Source organism: Plodia interpunctella, chromosome 1 (assembly GCF_027563975.2).
Source record: "Plodia interpunctella isolate USDA-ARS_2022_Savannah chromosome 1, ilPloInte3.2, whole genome shotgun sequence".
Lineage (NCBI taxonomy): Eukaryota > Metazoa > Arthropoda > Insecta > Lepidoptera > Pyralidae > Plodia > Plodia interpunctella.
The window spans coordinates 5,475,478-5,495,294 of NC_071294.1; the positions used below are offsets into that span (position 1 = coordinate 5,475,478).

At 34.5% G+C, this 19,817-nt stretch overlaps 3 protein-coding genes across 4 annotated transcripts; 1 reads left to right on the forward strand and 2 right to left on the reverse strand.

Annotated features, from left to right (window-relative positions):
- Window positions 1–191: 191 nt before the first annotated feature.
- gbb (glass bottom boat) lies at window positions 192–9,568 on the reverse strand. The gene is made up of 7 exons (XM_053769045.1): window positions 8,949–9,568; window positions 4,846–5,035; window positions 4,383–4,537; window positions 3,864–4,064; window positions 3,104–3,177; window positions 2,297–2,431; window positions 192–1,889 (listed from the first exon to the last, which is right to left on the reverse strand). Exons 1-7 carry the CDS (start codon window positions 9,328–9,330, stop codon window positions 1,764–1,766), a joined length of 1,263 nt encoding a protein of 420 aa, XP_053625020.1. The 5' UTR covers window positions 9,331–9,568; the 3' UTR covers window positions 192–1,763.
- A 1,602-nt stretch (window positions 9,569–11,170) lies between these two features.
- Window positions 11,171–12,998, reverse strand: c12.1. Its single transcript, XM_053769167.1, has 4 exons — window positions 12,765–12,998; window positions 12,453–12,601; window positions 12,046–12,325; window positions 11,171–11,608 (listed from the first exon to the last, which is right to left on the reverse strand). The coding sequence occupies exons 2-4, from the start codon at window positions 12,581–12,583 to the stop codon at window positions 11,366–11,368; spliced, it is 654 nt and encodes a 217-aa protein (XP_053625142.1). The 5' UTR covers window positions 12,584–12,601; window positions 12,765–12,998; the 3' UTR covers window positions 11,171–11,365.
- Window positions 12,999–14,037: 1,039 nt separating this feature from the next.
- On the forward strand, window positions 14,038–19,704 carry Caper (caper). Of its 2 annotated transcripts, XM_053768056.1 has the most exons (9): window positions 14,038–14,205; window positions 14,579–14,656; window positions 15,243–15,297; window positions 16,541–16,620; window positions 16,821–17,358; window positions 17,634–17,900; window positions 18,137–18,352; window positions 18,796–18,920; window positions 19,296–19,704. In XM_053768056.1, exons 3-9 carry the CDS (start codon window positions 15,244–15,246, stop codon window positions 19,582–19,584), a joined length of 1,569 nt encoding a protein of 522 aa, XP_053624031.1. In that variant the 5' UTR covers window positions 14,038–14,205; window positions 14,579–14,656; window position 15,243; the 3' UTR covers window positions 19,585–19,704. The 2 variants fall into 2 exon arrangements, with proteins under 2 accessions (XP_053624031.1, XP_053623234.1); XM_053767259.1 differs by lacking the exon at window positions 14,579–14,656.
- The last annotated feature ends 113 nt before the right edge of the window (window positions 19,705–19,817 follow it).

Sequence of the window (19,817 nt, forward strand, 5' to 3'; positions counted from 1 at the left end):
GCATTAATATTATTTATTAATCCTACCCTGGGCCTAAGAAAGAATTTAAAAGATATTTTGGAATATATAGCGCTCTGTGTATTTTTATATGCTAGGCACTTTTGTGGTTATGACTTACATCTTGTCAACTAGAAATATTATACTTGATCTCGTATATATTTTCGGATTGTCCATGACAAATAAAATACAAATAATACAAAATATTTTATTTATTGTCGTATCACAAATACAAAATTAATAACAGATATTAAGCAGATATTATGGCTTCTAGCCGATCTGATAAATGAAGCCCGTAGCAGTACCTGCTATCTACCTCTTAAATGTTTTCAGAGAATTTTTAATAATTCACTTTTAAGTTGCTTATTTCACTTCATATAATACTATGAACAGAAATTATTGCAATTATGTAGATACAACTTACTTTATGTTTTATATTTGTAACTGTAATAATTTACCCTTATTACCTAATTACTTGTAACATTAGCAGCATCTCCTTTTTAATAGTATGTACATTTCATCAAAACGTGTGAAATTGTACATCTATGGTGCATCTAACACTGGTCAACGAACACGGAAACTGTTTTATTATTACACAACTTGAGGAAATGCATTTAGATCTCATTTACAATCACATATGTAGTTACATAGAGCTCAATATTGCCCTAGTTAATGTTAAATAAAACATAATTTGGCACATATTTATGGCTACGTTAAATATGCAAAATACAAAATCTCATATCGTTATACTATCTAAGTACTTATATACGTAATATTATTTACATTTTGCTTAAATAGGACTTAAGTTTATTTATTATAGGTAGATATTAAATAAAGATATGTAGAATAACGAATATAACAGACAAGGTACGATTACGATTCTGATTCTGATTCTGAAGAATTTCTCAAACTAAGTACCAATCAAAGTTTGAAAATATTTTATAATAATATCTAATGCAACTTTTAACAACATTTAAAAAAATACATAATGATAAACATACGTAGGTTCCTATTAAATCCTCTCATTTCAAATCAAACGATAAATATTCAATTAAATTAATTTTCCTCCTTTGTCCACAGTTCACATTTTAAAGCTTTAATTAAACAAGCCTGCTTTCTTCTAAAATATATAAGTATAATATTATGTAACTATTGATTTGTGAAATAGATACATATACTATTGTAGAATGTCCTCGTAAACGAAGCGTTAAGTTACGGTACTGATACGATTGGTTCTCTGAATATATTATATGTAGAAAGTGTGTGACTTAAGGCGTATATATGTATGTAAATATGACTATTTAATGACAGACCAAAAGACAAGGTTTTGTTAAAACAAACTAAACCAACAGCAATCCATAAGCCTAAATCTATAATATATCTTATAAATAATAAAAATATGACTAAATATACCTCACTATGACTATTCGTAAAAACTACGAACTAAGTTACTACTGCTGCTAAAACGGGTGTTCATACGTACCTACAAAATCTAGATCGAACGAAATAATACATGAAACATTACAGATATTGTCAGTTTAAAAAATAGCTACGAATATAATAAATGTTAAAAATAATACTATTTCTTTAAATAATGACTTGAATCATTTTAATCTGGCTGCAAAAAATTAGACAAAAGCATAAACTACTGTAATAACATCGAGTGAAACTCCTTTTGCTTTACTTTTAAGAGCCTACATAACGAAAGCTTCCTTGTAAACGATTATTATTCACACATTAGACTTAGCACTTATTTTAACAAGCAATCAGTGACAGCCACAGCTCTTGACGACCATGTTCTTGTACTTGCGCAGGATGACGTTAGAGTCGTCCGTGTAGTATAACACGGATATGGGAGACAGCTTGATCGGCGCGCAAGATGGCTTCGGTACCTGGAAATTGCAAATATACTTACATAATGAAAACTTACTTACATGGAAATAAGACTGTGTAACTATCCTCTGGTCAGCAAAAGGGCAAACCGAAAAATGCTGCCTTAAAGTCAAGGGTAATATGCGTACCGTGTGATAACTAAGGATGCCCATTAAGAAAAGACAAAATAGTAAAGCTCACGCGTTCTACTAGGTACTCCGCTGTCACGTAGCTTCAATCCAATACTTCAAATCATTTTTTTGCAGTATTTATTTTATATTCTTCTTTCTACAGCACAAGGTTCAGGTTTCACAATATTTTATTCTTTACCTCTCAGACTTCTCTTGGCCTTCGATATTTATTGTGAAAAAATCCTCTCCCAAACTACCCACTCCTTAAAATATAATTCTTGACAAACCATAAATACCTGTTGTGGATTTAAAAGATGAACCAAAGTTTGTACGATAGCGTGATTGGTGGCGTTTTTATGGGCATTCAATGGGAAGTTGCATTCGCCGCTACAATAGAATGCGCCGTAGCCGTCCGGAGCAATAATCCAATCCTGCAGGAAAACAAAAACAGTAAACTTATATATAAGTATTAAGTAATAGGTACCACACGACTCAAACACTCTCTTGTCCAACATATTGTCCTAATCCTGCAAACTATTACTGTATGTCTCACTCTTAGACTATAAAAGTCTCACTAGGGAGATGCATATAATATCTCCATCGCTATTTGGAATTTTGTGGATTTCGAAAAATAACTCCAGTTACTATGAATATGGTATAGTGGTTACCGAATGGTAACCACTTCGGTAACCACGTTTGGTGGCACAAATCGTGAAACTCATCAAAGTGCGACTTCTATAATTTATGAGTGATTTTTTAAAATTCTATTGAGCAAGCAAATATGAAGGTACGCATTGCATATCTCCCGTCATAGTCGATATTCCTCATGACATGACGTAGGGGCGTGATAATTAGGTGGGCAAGTGATGGTCTATGAAATCTACTATACGTGAGTCAAATTGATATACATCACATGAGTTTGTATACTAATCAATCTGACTACTTAAGAGTAGAATTCGAACCTGGGACTTGCGAGCATCTTAACCATTACACCACTACCGCTTCAATTAAATGATGCAACGCGAACACTATATGCAAATGCTAAAGCAATGCATATATAGTAAGTAGTTGATTATTCCCTTGTTTATAAAAATACCTCGTACCTGCCATTCTAAATCCTTAAAACTGACATAAAGAGTTTGAATTTCACAACTCCTTGTAGTCCAGTGCGACGTATCTGAAAAATAATAAAATATTTATTTTTATATATATAAATATTTTATTTTTGTTTACACACTTCTAGTAGGTATAAACCTACTAAAAGTGTGTAAACAATTAATTTATACAAATGGATACGAGTATAACTTAATTAGGCGACTATGCTCCAAAAAGAGGTATAAAACTTATAGACGTCCTAGTTGTTGCCCACATCTCCGCCAGCGGTAGCCTATTGTTGACCACTGGGGCTTACCATCATCTCTTAACGCAATCCACTTTACGACCTAAACTGAACTGCATCGCAAATTCGTACCATCGACTTCATTTTTTTCATTTTAGGTTCCTAAATTGAACTGAGTTGCATTGGAATCGTTCTGTAAAAGTTGTGAGTAGGCCTGCTGGACATCGATTCCAAATTTTATCAAAGTCAGACAACAGATAGATAGACTTTCACATTCATGAGAATCTATGAATTTATATATAAGTATGAAGATATAATATGAAGTTATTTATAAGTATACTTTATCTAGGGGCAGTGCCCCCGCAAGTGGAGCAAAAAAAGCGGCACGGCCGTATCATCCTTGTCTCAAACCAATTCAGGCCTATAAATAATTTTCTTAAATACTGAATCATTTTGCTTTAAAAGCCTAACAAGTAATACAAGTATGCTATGTTAAAGTCGAAGGAGAAAGCTACAAGTCATACCTGTAAGTGGATTCCTCAAATGGTTGTCAGAGAAGCCATGTGACCGCCAGCGTTTAGCCTCCCGCTTGCGCCTGGCGCCCGGGTCCGTGTTGCCCAGTTTCGGCCCACTCTTAAAGAAGGCCACCAAAAACGGTTGCTTCCCTTCTACAATCGCACCACGAGGCTCTTCCAAGCCAATCTCTTCAGGCTTCACGTGTCGCTCTGCAGTTAACATAGGAAATTATGTTATTATGTTATATCAACTAAATTTTGTTACTGTACTGTCGGTAGACGAAAATAAAAAATGTGTGTTACTCTGTCACGCAAAATCTACCAGACTGTTATGAAATTCTAAACGGAACACGGGTAGAATATAACCTGGAATAACACATAAGGTACTTTTTATCTCGAAAGTCCCACGGGAGCGAAGCTTGGGGCGCATCTAGTAGGTAATACCTTTACCTTTATTACCTATGCATAGGTCGTCGAACAGCATGTCATTGTCTATGCTACTGTCTCGCTGGTCGATGAAGAACTTACCTGGCTGTAAATGTGGATGCAGAGTGATAAAGAAACCGCGGTTGTCCGCGGGCGAAGTGAGCCATGCGGCCAGGGAGCTGGTCACGTTCAACTCCAGCCACCCCTCTGATCCCACGCTCGTGTTCACTGACGCCACTTCCTCAAGCTGCATCTTCCTGATATATACATTTTAAACTGTTTATAAAGCAAGATATATCGAGTTCAGGGCCGTCGAAAACTAAAAAAAGTTGCTCATTTCAATAAAAACTGTCCAATATGAATATGGAATTCAGAGTTAAACAATACATAAAATAACACAGTAGAAAAAAATCTGTACATTAAATATATTTACATAAAAACAAAATTAGGCGATATAGTCGTAGTAATAGAGTAAGAATTTGAAAAAAAATCTGTCTGTATGTTTATTTATCTGTTTCCGTATTCCATTTCCAATATACAGACCAGGAAACTTGAAATCACTCACCCTAAATTATCGACACTTAGAACACGATGCGCGACCACTCTGTATAAACTTGTGGGGTCTTCGGTGTGTGTCGGGGCTTGGTGCAGCCGCAACTCGGCGGTGAGAAGGGAGGACGCATCCCCAGGAGCGCCCGCCACTTCGAACCAGACGTGTCTTCCATGGCCTTGTCGAAGTGCTCCCAAATGATGCTCTGAAAATAATAAAATAAACAAAATTAAATTTTAAACTAATAATGTGTTGCACCAGTTAACTTTTACGATAATATTAACCAGCGCGCCGACACCCTTGTCGTTTCAATAAAATGGCATACCCATAGATAAAAATATATCTTTCTTTTATCTATGGGCATACCTAATTTATGTTTTACTACGCTAGTTAAAGTTAACGTCAAAGTTGCAACTTCAGCTGGATTGGAATTGAACCTCGATAATTCCAGGTCGGGCACTCAGGTCACTGAATTCCATAGGGCTTTCTAGTCAGGGAGGCACATGACAACCTACGTGAAATTATGTTCCAATGTCCCAGAAACTCCAATAGCTAGTCGAATGGGCTAGCTTATCAAAACATGTAATAAAACAGTAGAAAAAAATCTGTACATTTAATAATCAATACCTACATATAATAAAACATTAGAAAAAGAATCGGTACTTACATTGAATAAATTTACATAAAAACAAACAATAGGGACAAAGTAACAGAGGGAAGCAATTTACCCATCGAGGAGGTTGGGATTCCCATCATCCACCCACTACCCGGATCAAACACACTACTTTCCGAGTATATATGTGATCTTAAATGTGGTTGTGATCCAAATTAAACGTGTACAGTCAGTACATCAAGTTAATTTGCGTGAACCTCTATGGGGGCAGAGTTTGCAAGAAATTTAGGTAGGTTGATGTGCTGTTGCTGTACCAACAAAATTCGATTGATCCTGCTTCAATATTGAGTTGCAAGATTTCACCCGACCAACTTTGTGTACATACATGATTATAATACTTAGGTGACTATTTCATTTGTTAATACAAACTAGGTACTAAACGAACAATGCTGTAAAACAATTTTCAATTCACATCGTATTGTAAAAGGTGACGTAAGTATTATAATGTGTGCGCTTCTGCGTTATTCAAGTTATTATGTACATTATGCCCCAGCCCAGACTACTTATAGTAGGTATGTAATGTCCACTAATAGATAAAGCCATTCGCATGCTAATAAAGGTTGTGGAACAGGTGCTTCGGCCGCATGTCGCTCGTCAAGGTGTCACATGACACGTTGCAGGTGTCTTCTTTTAAATTGCCAAATAATTTAGCAAAATGTAAAACCTAAATGCAGTTTCATAATTTAATTGATATAGTACTTAATACGCATATTATATACCAAATAGGTAGCATATCAATTCTTCGTCCGAATTTATCACAAAAACCCTAGGCTGATACTGGGTAAGACCTATTAGATCGATGTTCTTTAGTTGTATATGTCACAGCCGTAGAATCTGCAGTTTTATATAACGGCGCAATAAATTTACTAAAGGCTTAACACCGAATGCAGTGCAGCTGAAATAAAGTACGTCGCATTGATAAAGCAAAGTAAGAAGGTAAGGCTAAGGAACATCACGAAGATTGACGATTCGCGATACGCCGTCTTAGAAAGTTGTTAGTTCCATTCCACCAGCACTACATGATCGATCATAATATTATTACAATAATAAACGGCCAAGGTCGTGTCGGGCCACGCACAGTATAGGGTTCCGTAGTTTACTACAACAACAAAACAATTAAGTAATACCTAAGTACGAATAGGATTTCCTGACCTAGAGTTTTGTACCCATGCCAGCAGTAGTTCTAAGATTTACAGTAGAATACAATAGGTGATCGATTATTACTTACTCGTAAACTTGTAAAGCCAACATAGAAGTGATAGTTTTCCTTCTAACTTCGTTATATATGAGTAGTAATGACATAACGTTAAAATAGAAATAAATTTAAATAAAAACAACAACCGTTTCGTAAGTCGAGGGGGGACACTTGACTCAAAAGAAAATTAACACTTTAAAGCTTCATAATTTACGAACGGTTTCCTAAATCAAAAAACGGTCTTCCCATATTTCTAATATTTTTGAATAGGGCTTTCAAAAGTATTACAAGTGTACTAAAACATACTTACTTTAGGAAAGATGAAAAATAAAACAAACATTCCCACTTCACGTTAAGTGGAGGTACCCTAAAAATATGGTATTTTCAAGATTTTATTTGACCACTTCGTCGGTGTAATAAATGCGTATACTCATACCAAATTAGATAATTCTAGTATTTACTAATTATTTTTGAGATAGACCGCGGACGGACGGGCAAACGGATATGGCGAAACTATAAAGGGTTCCTTGTCCATAGAACAACGGAACACTAAAAATAGCATCGCAACACTCGAACCTAAGGTTATCTCATTTATCTCATGATTTGTCTTAAGCTGATGTATTTTTTTTTTCAGAATGTTTGATAAAGATCATAAAATATATGTAGAGAAAAAATGTTCTTGTTCATAAGACTTGTATGCTAAATTTATATTGTTTTTATACAAACTAAGTGTTATGTAGGTATATTTTAACTAATTTTATCATATTATTGTGGTCTGTTGTTGACTCTGTTGTTCCTTAAAGCTATTGTCACTCTACATTGTTTCTTGTAGAAATAAAGCTAAACGTTGAACGCTAACCAGTTGAATTTAAAGTCGCCGTTTTACAATTTGGCACGCTGTTTCGTAAAACGGCTGATTTTTCAATATGATTATAACAAACTAGCACGCCCTCTCAACTTCGTTCGAGTATAACCATAATAATAAAAAAGTAGCCTTTGCGTTATTACTACAGGTTTCATCGCTCTTTGTGCAAAAATCATCAATACTGATCCAGTTGTGTTTATTGTTCTTAATCTTTTCTTTTATATTAGTATGGAAGTATGGATGGACTTAATGAAATTCATTAATTTCATTAAGTGTCCATCCGTGTTTCATTAAATAGGTAATAACTACCTATAAATTCGCAGTTTACATGTTGCGGATAAACATTGTAGCGATAGTGTCGAAAACAAATGTTCTGAGAAATTATTGCATTCCAGTAATAGGCTATGTATAAACAAGTCATACCTACCTACTTGTTATCATCAGCTAATGTTTTGATATGTAGTAATGTAACATTACAAACAAAGGGAGCAAATAACTAGTTACCTACTAAGTAATTAATTCGTTTTATAAAAAGTTGTCACTAATGAGGAAGTCGTGTTCTTTACGTAAAATAAGTAATCACCACTTATTTACTGTGTTTATTTTTCCGTGCTTATTTACTTGTTAACGATATAAGTATAGTTAAGTATACCGAAATTACGCCATATAAGGAATTAATTTAAAATATAAATGGCCCTTTTTTCTTTTAGTAACTAAGTAGCTCTTAAAATTCAAAAAAAATTTTTTTGAATTTTAAGAGCTTTGCCCAGCAGAGGACCATCATAAACAAGCTATAAAAAACGAACTCTTAAAATTCCAAGTGCGATTTGAGACAAAGCTATCATTTCAGTTCAGACGCCTTTCTATCATGTCGCCGCCGCCGTGTCGGAGACCCATGCGCCCTGTGTGGTATGGTATGTAAAGTGAGTCATCATCTTACTACCTGGAACCCAATTTATGAACCCTTAAACTTAAGAAGTCATTTATCAACGAATTTAAAACAATAGCTTTTTTTCGAAATACATCTCGTAAAGCCCTATTATTCTACCTGCGTCCAACTCTATGGTCCAACTACTCAAATATGTACTTACTCGTATTTGGATAGGGTACCTGAGTAGATGGATACATAAAACTGTAATAAACTTACTTATACTTATAGAACATAAGTATTATTAGTTACCAGCCTACTTAAATAAAACTGCCTCTCTAAATAACATTTAACCACCATTGGCAAAGATCCTATCCCAATATACATGGCAAGTCAGGTGCATTTGTTATAAAATTTAATATGCACTAAGTACAAGTTTAATTATTTTACTTAATAGAATTAGCTAACCAAAATAAGTACTTATTACAAATAAAAATAAATAAATAAAGGAACTTACTTTTGCTCTGAAACGTCATAATAAGATCACTGGCATCAATCGCTTGCTGTTCGTCGCCACTAAGCGCCATCTCAGAGCTGCGTGTTGGCCGAGCCTGCTCATGTTCCTCAGCCAGCTGCTTGTACACGTCCAGGAGGAAACTAGGAGCTGAACGGTCTAGCGGCGGAGCGCGGGTACCCCGCGGGCGTTCGCCAAGGCCCAGAAGATCCAGTATCTCGTGTTCGACGACCAGGCGTTCGTGCTTCGTCATGGAGTGATGAATTACGGTTTGATCGACCCCATTGTCGATGTACAGACCGGAAAGTGTCGCGTCTGACACTATAGGAAATAACGCCACGAGAGTGATGCACGCGCATCGCCACACTGCCTTCGGGTCGGTCATGTTGGCTGTCCGAGCGGTGAGCGCCCACTCAACTGGCGAGCGGAGACGCGGAGGCGCGCGACGGGATCAGCCACTGAACCTGCCCACTCAAGGTAGGCCGCCGCGCCGGCGCCGCACTCGCCACATTCCTCCCCTCTCTCGCCTTGTACCCATATTAACGTAAACATTGAATGCCGCAAGCCACAGCAAATTCACATCTACATCACATATACCAAAGTACTTATCTGTTCTGTGTAGTTGTCTGTACCAATGTAATGCGTTATAATAAGTATTATTAGGTATTCATATTATACCTACTTACTTTTATAGATTAATCAAGCATGCACGATGAGTTAGTACTTAACTTACCTAATTAGACTGTTTGTTAATTTAAGTAATACCTACCCTAACAGTCGGTGACTAGGTTATATTAATATACCTACTAGGTATATAAATATAAGTGTTTCTATACGTAAGTAGGTAGGTACTACTAAGCCTGTCTGCCATTATCCATAGTATCCATCCATATCCTATCCATATTATTACGTATACTAATATATAAAGAGCTTATTTGTATTTTTGTTTGTAATAATTACTCTCAAAAACTACAGGACGAATTTTGATGAAATTTGGTAGGTACAGAGACAGACGAATGGTTCAAAAGAAATCATAGGATTTTTAATTATGGTTTTACCCGAGCGAAGCGGCTTCGCTCGGGTAAAACCAAAATTATTAGTTACTAGCGAGTAACTAATAATTTTGGTCCATTAAAAACACGGTTCAAGTTTGCCACCATACGACCACTAAATTAAATGTGGGCGGCAGCGGGCGGTGCAATAAGAACAAAGATTTCACACTCATGAACCAAAGAGTATGTAAGTAAGGGGGGTGCTCATTATTATTACGAATTTTATAAATTTTCCTAATACAACGACCTCCTTGGTGGAGGGAATTATCATGTACGCTTAAGATTAAAGAAACGTTTATTCACCAGCCAATGTCGTCAGAATGGAGGGAATTATCATGTACGCTTAAGATTAAAGAAATGTTTATTCACCAGCCAATGTCGTCAGTCCACTCTGGCTAAGAAGAGCAAACTGATATTCTATTTTTTTTTAAATGGTTCATTCTGTAATGACTACGTAAGACCTTCATCCTCCAGATCCTTCTGTGGATATCGTACCTAATAGGCAGATTACGGAATAAAAAACCTAAACAGGGCTACTACAACATTCCCAAAGAGGATCGACTTCAGGCAGGTGGCCGTAAAACAGGGAGCATACTAAAATAGAGATAAATGTAGTATTAAATAGTTTCGTCGTTAACCACATTCAAAACAGGATGTACGTATTGTATATACAGTGAATTCTTAGTACCTATTTCCACTTAACGCTAAGACTAGTAAGACTATTAATTAAATTTAAAAAAACCTATCTTTCATATCGTTCCATTCCGTTTTGAATTTACGATTATATACGTACTTACCTACCAACTTATTTTTAGTAAAATTATCAATCTCGTCGCCTTCATTCAAGGAAGTCTTTACCTTGACAGTTTCAAATTATAATCACTAAAGAAAATTCTAAAACATCAGACATAACGTTGTGGAATTTCTGTAGTATACCTAATTTCTGTTTATTGCAATAACTCTAAAAAATCAATTTGTCGTGATTTTGAATAACATACATATTTTATACATTATTAATGTCCGTTTATATATTGCCCCGCTCGGTCATGATTTGTGAAAAGACCCAGTTTATCAAATCAGTTGTTTTAGGTACATCGCACTCGCGCTATACTTTTTGAGTGTTTTTGATTTATTCTAGGATAATCTTTCCATAACTAAAAATAATAAAAAGCATTATTTTTACTTAAATCATTATTTTATTACAGACTAAAGAAAATAATTACATGCAATACCTTTGAGTGTTGGCAATTATTATTAAAGACCATTTGAAGACTTGGCGTTTAGCACTATACAAAAGAAAAATAAAATTTGTAGCAGAGCGTTAAATTATTGGTCTTTATAGTATCATTAGTTGTTTTATTCAATATTTCATTTGACATATTTTTCCATGAACTTTTTGTGAAATTCCGACCTTAGAGAGTCATTTATAAAAGTGTTGCCTTTCTTTTCTGGCTCAGAACGAGCACAGTTCTTGAATACTACATCATCATCCCATCTTCGCTTGACCTTCAAATCATTTTTCTGTCCTGCTGCTGAATAATTTAGCAATGGATTTCCAGATAATATGTTCTCCATTCTTATTCTCTCTTCTTCTTGTTTTCTTTCAGCATCCTAAAACAAAATTGAAAGTCAAGTATTTATCAAGTACAGGATAAAAAGTGGAAAACGCATGAAAGTTGATGCGGTTTTTACAGTTGTATAGCAGAAGCAGAAGGTGTAACTTAAAATATGATATAGGTTTCATAATACATTGTTTAGATACAGAGATATCGACAATAATAAGTTATGAATACAAGCACAAATTAAATGTTTGCGAATCTGCGGGCAAAAGTACTGTATAATCTATATACTGTATAAGTATATATAAAGTACTGTATCTTTAGCATCAGCTTCAATATCTATTATGGGCTTATGATCAGGATAGGGTTTTAATACAAAATTAGTTTTAGGTTCTATGTATAATATAGGTACATGAGATATAGGGGCGATCTAAATCTACGGAAAATGATTATTTGATTATTATAACGATAGAAAAAAATACTATATACCTTCTTCGCTTGTTCTATAGCTCTCTCTTTCTTTATTTTATTTAGTTCAGCTAACAATGCTGCAGTGTCATCATCAGAATCGTCAGACTCTGAAGAATCCCCTTCAAGTGGATCATCAGCATCCAGACTAGCTGCAGGTACTTGATCTACTTTGGCTCTCTTTATGGGTGGTTCATTTTGCCTCCTAGCCCCTGGACCTTTTGTTTCTTTTTCTCTATCATCTAATTCTTTGCGGAAATCTCTTGACCTCAACTCCTCTGATGTGCCTTGTCCTTGCTCTCTGAAATGTAATAAAAATAATATTTTTTCTTTATTTTAGTTAATTATCATACTGTGTTACAAGTTTGACACTTCTACTTGACTGAAAATACCATTATAATGGTAATATAAAATACCATGGAACTCACCTGTACTTCAATTTCGTATGTCCAGGAAGATCTCTGCTCGAATACTGTCGAGATATAGCACTCAAATCCTTTTCACCACGCCCCTGCCCACCTCTTGCTGGATCAAAAGTGGGTCTTGCCGCGGTAGTCATTGCAAATAGTTACAAAATCTGAAGTCAAGATTATTACTTATTAGTTGTAATTTCTCAAAAACTGCTTTGACTGCTTTTCATGTTGAAGGTAATAACAAATAGAATAACATTGCATTGGGAATATTATGGAATATTTGAAGAATCAGAATCAGAAAACACACTATAAAAACAATAGCTGTACCATTCAGCCAATATATAACCACCTAGATAACCACTACACAAAACGAAAACGAAATACAATTGTACAAAGTTTTATTAAGGAAAGTATTACAAAACAAATGTGCAAGAGAAGAATACACGCAAATTTATACGCTAAAATAAATATGCTTGGAATGGATAAACTTGGAATTGGAATAGAATAAAATATCTACACACGACACAGTACATACAAAAAGTAAATTAATATATGACACACTAGGTACTATATATGTCATGTCATGGCTTGCTACACCGTTAAAAATATCGTAACGTTACCGCTGTCAAATGTAATTAACGTTACCGGCTAAGGTAACGATATACTGGATAACGTTACTTTTTCAAAAAAATACCGATAAACTCAAATATCGTTACCAATGATAAAAACGGTAAAAGTATGGGACGCTCGCTACGCTTCGTTTTTCTTTTCGAAGATCTCGCTCTCCTCACTTTATTCTTGAGCCAGAATCGTACACAAGCAGAGTATAGCGAATTATTACAAAGCAAAATCGGTTAATCGGTGTAAAATGGTAAGTACATTCAAGTACATAAAATATATTTTATTATGGGAAACGCTTTTATTAATCCAATGTACTTGTGTAGGTTTGTTAGGGTAGAATCTTGCAACTCAACAAAACTAAATCGAAATAAGTAACGATACTTTTAACGTTAATTTGATAATATTATTGAATTTTAACGTTTAATTTAACGTTTTTGAATTGTAGTATCGACACCCGTCTTACCGTTACCAGTTTTAAAAATTCGTACCTATATGTTGACAAAGGCCTCTCCTTAGAACTCAGTATAGGTATGCAAAAAACCGACAATCGAGGGAACGCCGTGCAGTGGCAGTGACAACGCGAGTAACCTATTTATTACTCGCGCTGTCACTGCCACATGCTCGTGCTGCCCACTGGGATGCTCACTTCCCTGCCCAATAGGGCTGAGTTTAGTACTTACCAAAACCATGGGCCGGACATCCAAGTTTTTACTTTTTTTTTTGAGGAGGTTACTATATTTATTTTCAAATATATTTTATTTAGTTTTTACTACCAACAGCTGAACGCCATTACAGTTTTTAGTGTGCTAAATTGTAAATTAGCATTTAATTTACAATTTAGCACACTAAAAACTTCATAATAAATAATAATAATATTTTCAAACAGTGGGGTTTTTTTCTTAAAATAACGAATTTTTGGGGGGATTTTGGGAAGGATTTGGGGAGAATTCACAATTGTTATCTTATCTGGCAACACTGGGAAAGAACCTGACTGACTGGGAGCAGGCAGGCAGCCAAGCAACGGCCAAGGCTTCAAGCAGGCCAAGAAAAGAGCTTGTTTCAAATAATTCCAATAGCTTTGTGGTATAATTAATCAAACATTGGTGAAATTATATAATTAAAGAATTAGGTAAATCACTACTTTCAGGTATGTTTAATATGATTAATTTTGTAACAAGCAACTTAATTTGTAATCTATCTGTTCGCCATTTTGTTAACCACAATGACAGCATAATCGCTTCGCTTACTACCTAGGTACTTACCTACCTATTTTGTTCACAGATTTTATAATATTACTATATTGTAACTTTCTAAAACTACATCAAACTAGATATTGATTTCTACTTATTTTAAGTAATAGATGAAAAGAACAAGTTTAGTAGGTACCAAATCAAATTTGTAACCTATTCATTTTCATACTTTCCGACTTTCCGTAGAGATACTACCTATTACAAAATGTGACAGTGTTTGTTTGCTAGTCATTCTTCCACGTAAAAATGAAACATTGGGTAAATTTTTAGTGCTGGACTGCTGGAAATATTCGGAGAGCTGATCAGTGACATCTGCTACATTTGGTCGCCATTTAGTCGCAGGCAACAGTTAGTCCAAAAAATAAAAGTAACAATACATACACACCACTATTTGTGAATAATTTCCCTAAAACATAAGTAGGTACCTACTTATGTTTTTGTGTCTAGTGTATCAGATTGGTTAGGTAATGCAATGTTTGAATATGTGTGTTTCTTGTGTGTCTTCTTGTCGGATTTTAATGAAATCAACACGGGCGTAATATAGCTTTAAATAGCATTAAGGAATTTATCATCCTAAAATTACGATGGACACTCATAACATAGATAATTGTACACGCTCGCTCAGCCACAAGTAGCAGCCACTTATGCCCAACATATTTATTGGTTTTAGGTACCTACCTATTTATATAGATACACATGTTTTATGTGTTACAAAACAAATATTTTTTTAGCCTTTTGGGTACCATACCTCAAAGAATTAAAAAAATTTATTAATTAACAGATCACTTTTATTTGTTGACAACAAAGTAATCTGTGTTCTGAGGAAAACTTAGGTTTCAAATTGAAATTCTAAGCTCTACACTCATTTAACTGTTAAAAAATTTTAACTTCTAGGTATGAATTGAATTGCATAAATTTGGGTCTCTTTTTTTAGAATGGCTGAAGATCTGGATGTTGAGGCTATGTTAGAAGCACCATACAACAAATCTGTGAGTATCAACTTTAAATACACAATTTAGTGTACCTACTATATATACCTACATATATTTTATAAAGTACATATTAAAAGTCACTATCATTGTCAAAATGATATTTTTGTACTTAATTATTAGATCTGTTTAATAGGAGTATGCATTTATAAACAAATTTTATACATAGATAGATATATATCAATTGGAAAACCTATCTACAGTTTAATGTAATATATGTTACTATTAGTTTGCTATTTCATTTAATATCAAGCCTTTAAATAAATACTTCTGTTTATTACCTAAATTTCTACTGATGCTCATAACAAGAATTATAAATGTTTACAATTTATAATTCTTGTTACACTTTACAAAACACATTATGACATACAATTGCAGAGGACCCTTGATGAGCATGTCAATTTCATGCTTTCATTCCTTTTAACAAATCAAACCAAATTAAACATAATTTAATTTTAAAAGTAAAATTGTGTTCACTTAATTACATGAAAACTTATCTATCTATAATCTGCTACATCAACGAAATTAATTTATGTAAACTCATTTTTTTTGTCTTATTATATTTTTTATGTAAAACTTAGGAGGAACTGTTCAAAGATGTGCTAAAATATTTCAAGTTTATTTTTTAAATCACATGAATAAATTGAATATTAATAAACATATATGTACTTAATATCATCTTTAAGCAGTTTATGACAGAATTATATACGTACCAAAACTACATCTGAGAATCATTTCTTGTATTTATAGAACTTTGTGGTAATAGTCCAGCATACTTCACCGACCTGAACAAACAGAGAGGTATCCACTACTATACTTACATTTTTTGATATTAATAAAATATAATTCATTTTTTAAAGATAAATAAAGAATTATTTAACAAATATACAAGTTTTATAAAAGAGACCATGAGCTGATGGGTCGTAATCTTTTGCAGAAGTATCCCTGTGTGATGTTAGCGCTGTGTGCGACCTTTGTCAATGGTTTTGTGAACGGTAAGTGTAGCCCAGGTGATCGCGACTGACACGTGCAACAGATGATGGTTGCTGACGCAACTATCGGCCCTAGAGAAAGTAAAAGCCAGTGACATTTGTGCTATTTCATCAGGGATATTATTAATGTGTCAATGATGAAATACCACAGATGCTCAATTTATTAAAATAACTTAACTAATGCATTTTTTATTTATTCACTCGGCGTGTGTTGCTGTGGCGCTGCTTCTACCTTGTGCTTTGTGTGACAGGATAATACTTCCTCTTCAAAGCATCGCTCGGACAAGTATTCTGATAAGCACAAAGAAAAGGAGAGAGACAGCAGTAGAAGGTGAGTAGTATTATGATTTATTTTTACATATCAGCATATTAGTGAAAAGTGCATCTACAACATATTTAACTTAACTATTACAGCACATTACTTTTTGGATTTATTGCAAACAGACAGACATGCCAGAGGACTTTGTTTTATAATATGTAGGATGAGGAAGTAATCTAGTTATTAGTTAAACAAAGTCTCGTTTTTTTTAGACGAAGCCGATCGAGAGAAAAAAGAAGATCACGAGATCGGGAATCGCGCCGTTCAAGAGATAGAGAAGAAAAGAAGGACAGAGACCGTGACCGCGAGCGAGATAAGGACCGCAGGGATCGTGATAGAGACCGTAGTCACAGGGACAAAGATCGCGATAGAGAGAAAGAACGTGAGCGGGACAGGGACAAAAGGCGAAGCAAAGATAGAGAACGCAGTCGCGATCGAGAACGCAGCAGAGACAAATCGAACAAACGGGAGAAAGAGAGAAGTCGAGAAAAAGAGAGAGATCCAAGCAAGGAATATCGCTCCAAATCTAGAGGCCTAGAACCAAAGTTAGAAGAACTACCACCAGAAGAGAGGGATCTTAGAACAGTGTTTTGTATGCAACTATCTCAAAGAATTAGGGCTAAAGATTTAGAAGAATTCTTCTCTTCGGTTGGTAAAGTTAGAGATGTAAGACTTATCACATGTAATAAAACCAGAAGATTTAAAGGAATAGCATACATTGAATTCAAAGATGCCGAATCTGTACCATTAGTAAGTTAGACTTCTATCTTCTATAACATAATTTATACTGCTTTAATGTATCATGTTGTATGCATCATAAATGGAACCTTTAAAACTGCTTAGTTTTGAAAGTTTTATTCTTCATATGATGGTTGATCCATGGCTCATATTTTTCTCTATTATGAATTTTTTTAGAATAGAATCAAAACTTTTAATTCCCTATAATCATTAGATTTGAACAACTTAGTACCTAAATAAAAACATCAATGTGTTTGTTGAAAATTCTTAACAATTTTTTTTTACAGGCTTTGGGATTAACCGGTCAAAAACTTCTAGGTGTACCTATTATTGTACAACACACACAAGCTGAGAAAAATAGAGTGGGCAACACATTGCCCAACTTAGCTCCCAAGACAAGTAATGGACCAACAAGGCTGTATGTCGGTTCTCTACATTTTAATATTACTGAAGACATGTTACGAGGTATTTTTGAACCATTCGGGAAAATTGATCACATTCAACTTATGACAGACCCAGAAAATGGCAAAAGTAAAGGATATGGATTTCTTACTGTGAGTATTGATATTTATTTGGATTTCTTATCTTTCTCCAAATACTAATAACTGCTGCCATCACTCTTCATTCTTTCATCAACTCTCATTTTCCTAGATGTCAACAATGCTTTAAACATCATGCATGATTTTTCCAATTAGCAAATGTACATCAAGTGTCGAAAAATTACACCTGTCTAAATTCTGTAAAATTAATAATCAGACTAGTTACTGACAAAAGGTAAATTTTATTTCAGTTTCATCATGCTGCTGATGCAAAGAAAGCCATGGAACAATTGAATGGTTTTGAACTAGCAGGAAGACCTATGAAAGTTGGCAATGTAACAGAGCGTGCTGATGGAGGATCAAACACAAGGTTTGACGCAGATGAACTGGACAGGGCTGGTGTAGATTTAGGAGCTACCGGCCGTTTACAGCTTATGTTCAAACTTGCTGAAGGAACAGGACTCCAGGTAGGGTAAAATAGTTATTTGACGTCTTTTAAAATTCTAGATGAATGAATGAAAAATGTATATCTATTAAAACTGATCGCCGACACAGTATATACGTGCATAGTTTATTACATGCAACTAGTTAGCTGAGCCACAGAGCTCTGATATCTGTTTCTAAATAAAAACTACCCTTTGTGCTCCGTTTATAAAACCTAAAGTTCTATGCATGTTATCTAAATACAATATGTTATTTGTAAAGGAGTATAAAACATCAATCAGCCGCTAGGATTTTTTAAAATGTTATACATGCCTAAGGTTTCCATTTCTTCTGTTCATATAATTTCTTCTTCACATGTGCTGATTTTACTAAGCAATTAATATATGACGATATGTAATTTCAAACTATAGTGTGCCTGAAGTTTCGCCACATGTTTAAGAATAAATATTAAATTACATTGATTCAGATACCACCTGCTGCAGCATCGGTTCTGATGGGTACTGGATCTACGCTGGTTGCACCTCAACCACAAGTCGCTCCGCCGATAGCCACACAATGCTTCATGCTCAATAATATGTTTGATCCGGCAACGTAAGTATTTGTTATAATACTATGTGTCAATGGCATTGTAGTTTAAATTTTTCACTTTTAAATCATCCTCATCAATTATTTTCGTTTTAAGTTTTTGTTTTTAATCAAGGAATCCACGCACGAACGTTGTATAATCAGCTGGCAGGTCAATGCACGGCATTGTCTGTGACCATGAAACAACGTATTCACTAAGAGAAATTATAAAACCTATCAATCAATACTACCCACTAAAATTAATTATATTATATTAACCAACCTAATAAAATTAATTATATCATTAAATTTTAGGGCTCAACATTCATAATCTAAGTTACAATGCATTTGCTCGAACAGCCTGTATTCTAACGAAATTAAAACTATAACATTTTGTTACAGGGAAACAAATCCAAATTGGGATATAGAGATCAGGGATGATGTCATCAGCGAATGCAATAAACATGGTGGCGTTTTACATGTTTATGTAGATAAAGCGTCACCACAAGGAAATGTCTACTGTAAATGTCCTACGATAGCTACGGCAGTAGCGTCCGTAAACACCCTGCATGGACGGTGGTTCGCTGGCCGGGTCATCACTGCGGCTTATGTACCCCTTGTCAATTACCACTCTCTCTTCCCAGATGCTATGACAGCTCTCACTTTGTTGCTCCCAACAAGACAACGATAATTCTGACAGTGAACATTGTGTACTGTAACACAATATTGCTATGAAATTTTTGTGTAACATTCTCTTTAGAATATTTTCAAATATGTCTTATTTTAAGCAATAAAATATTAGATTAAAATATTTCATTTTTAATTTGTACTGGTTGATCAGCTCCAAATTTCCAAGGATCATGATATTTAAAACGAATTTATAGAAAGTTTAAATCATAAAGATGATTGGTTTTGAACGCGTTC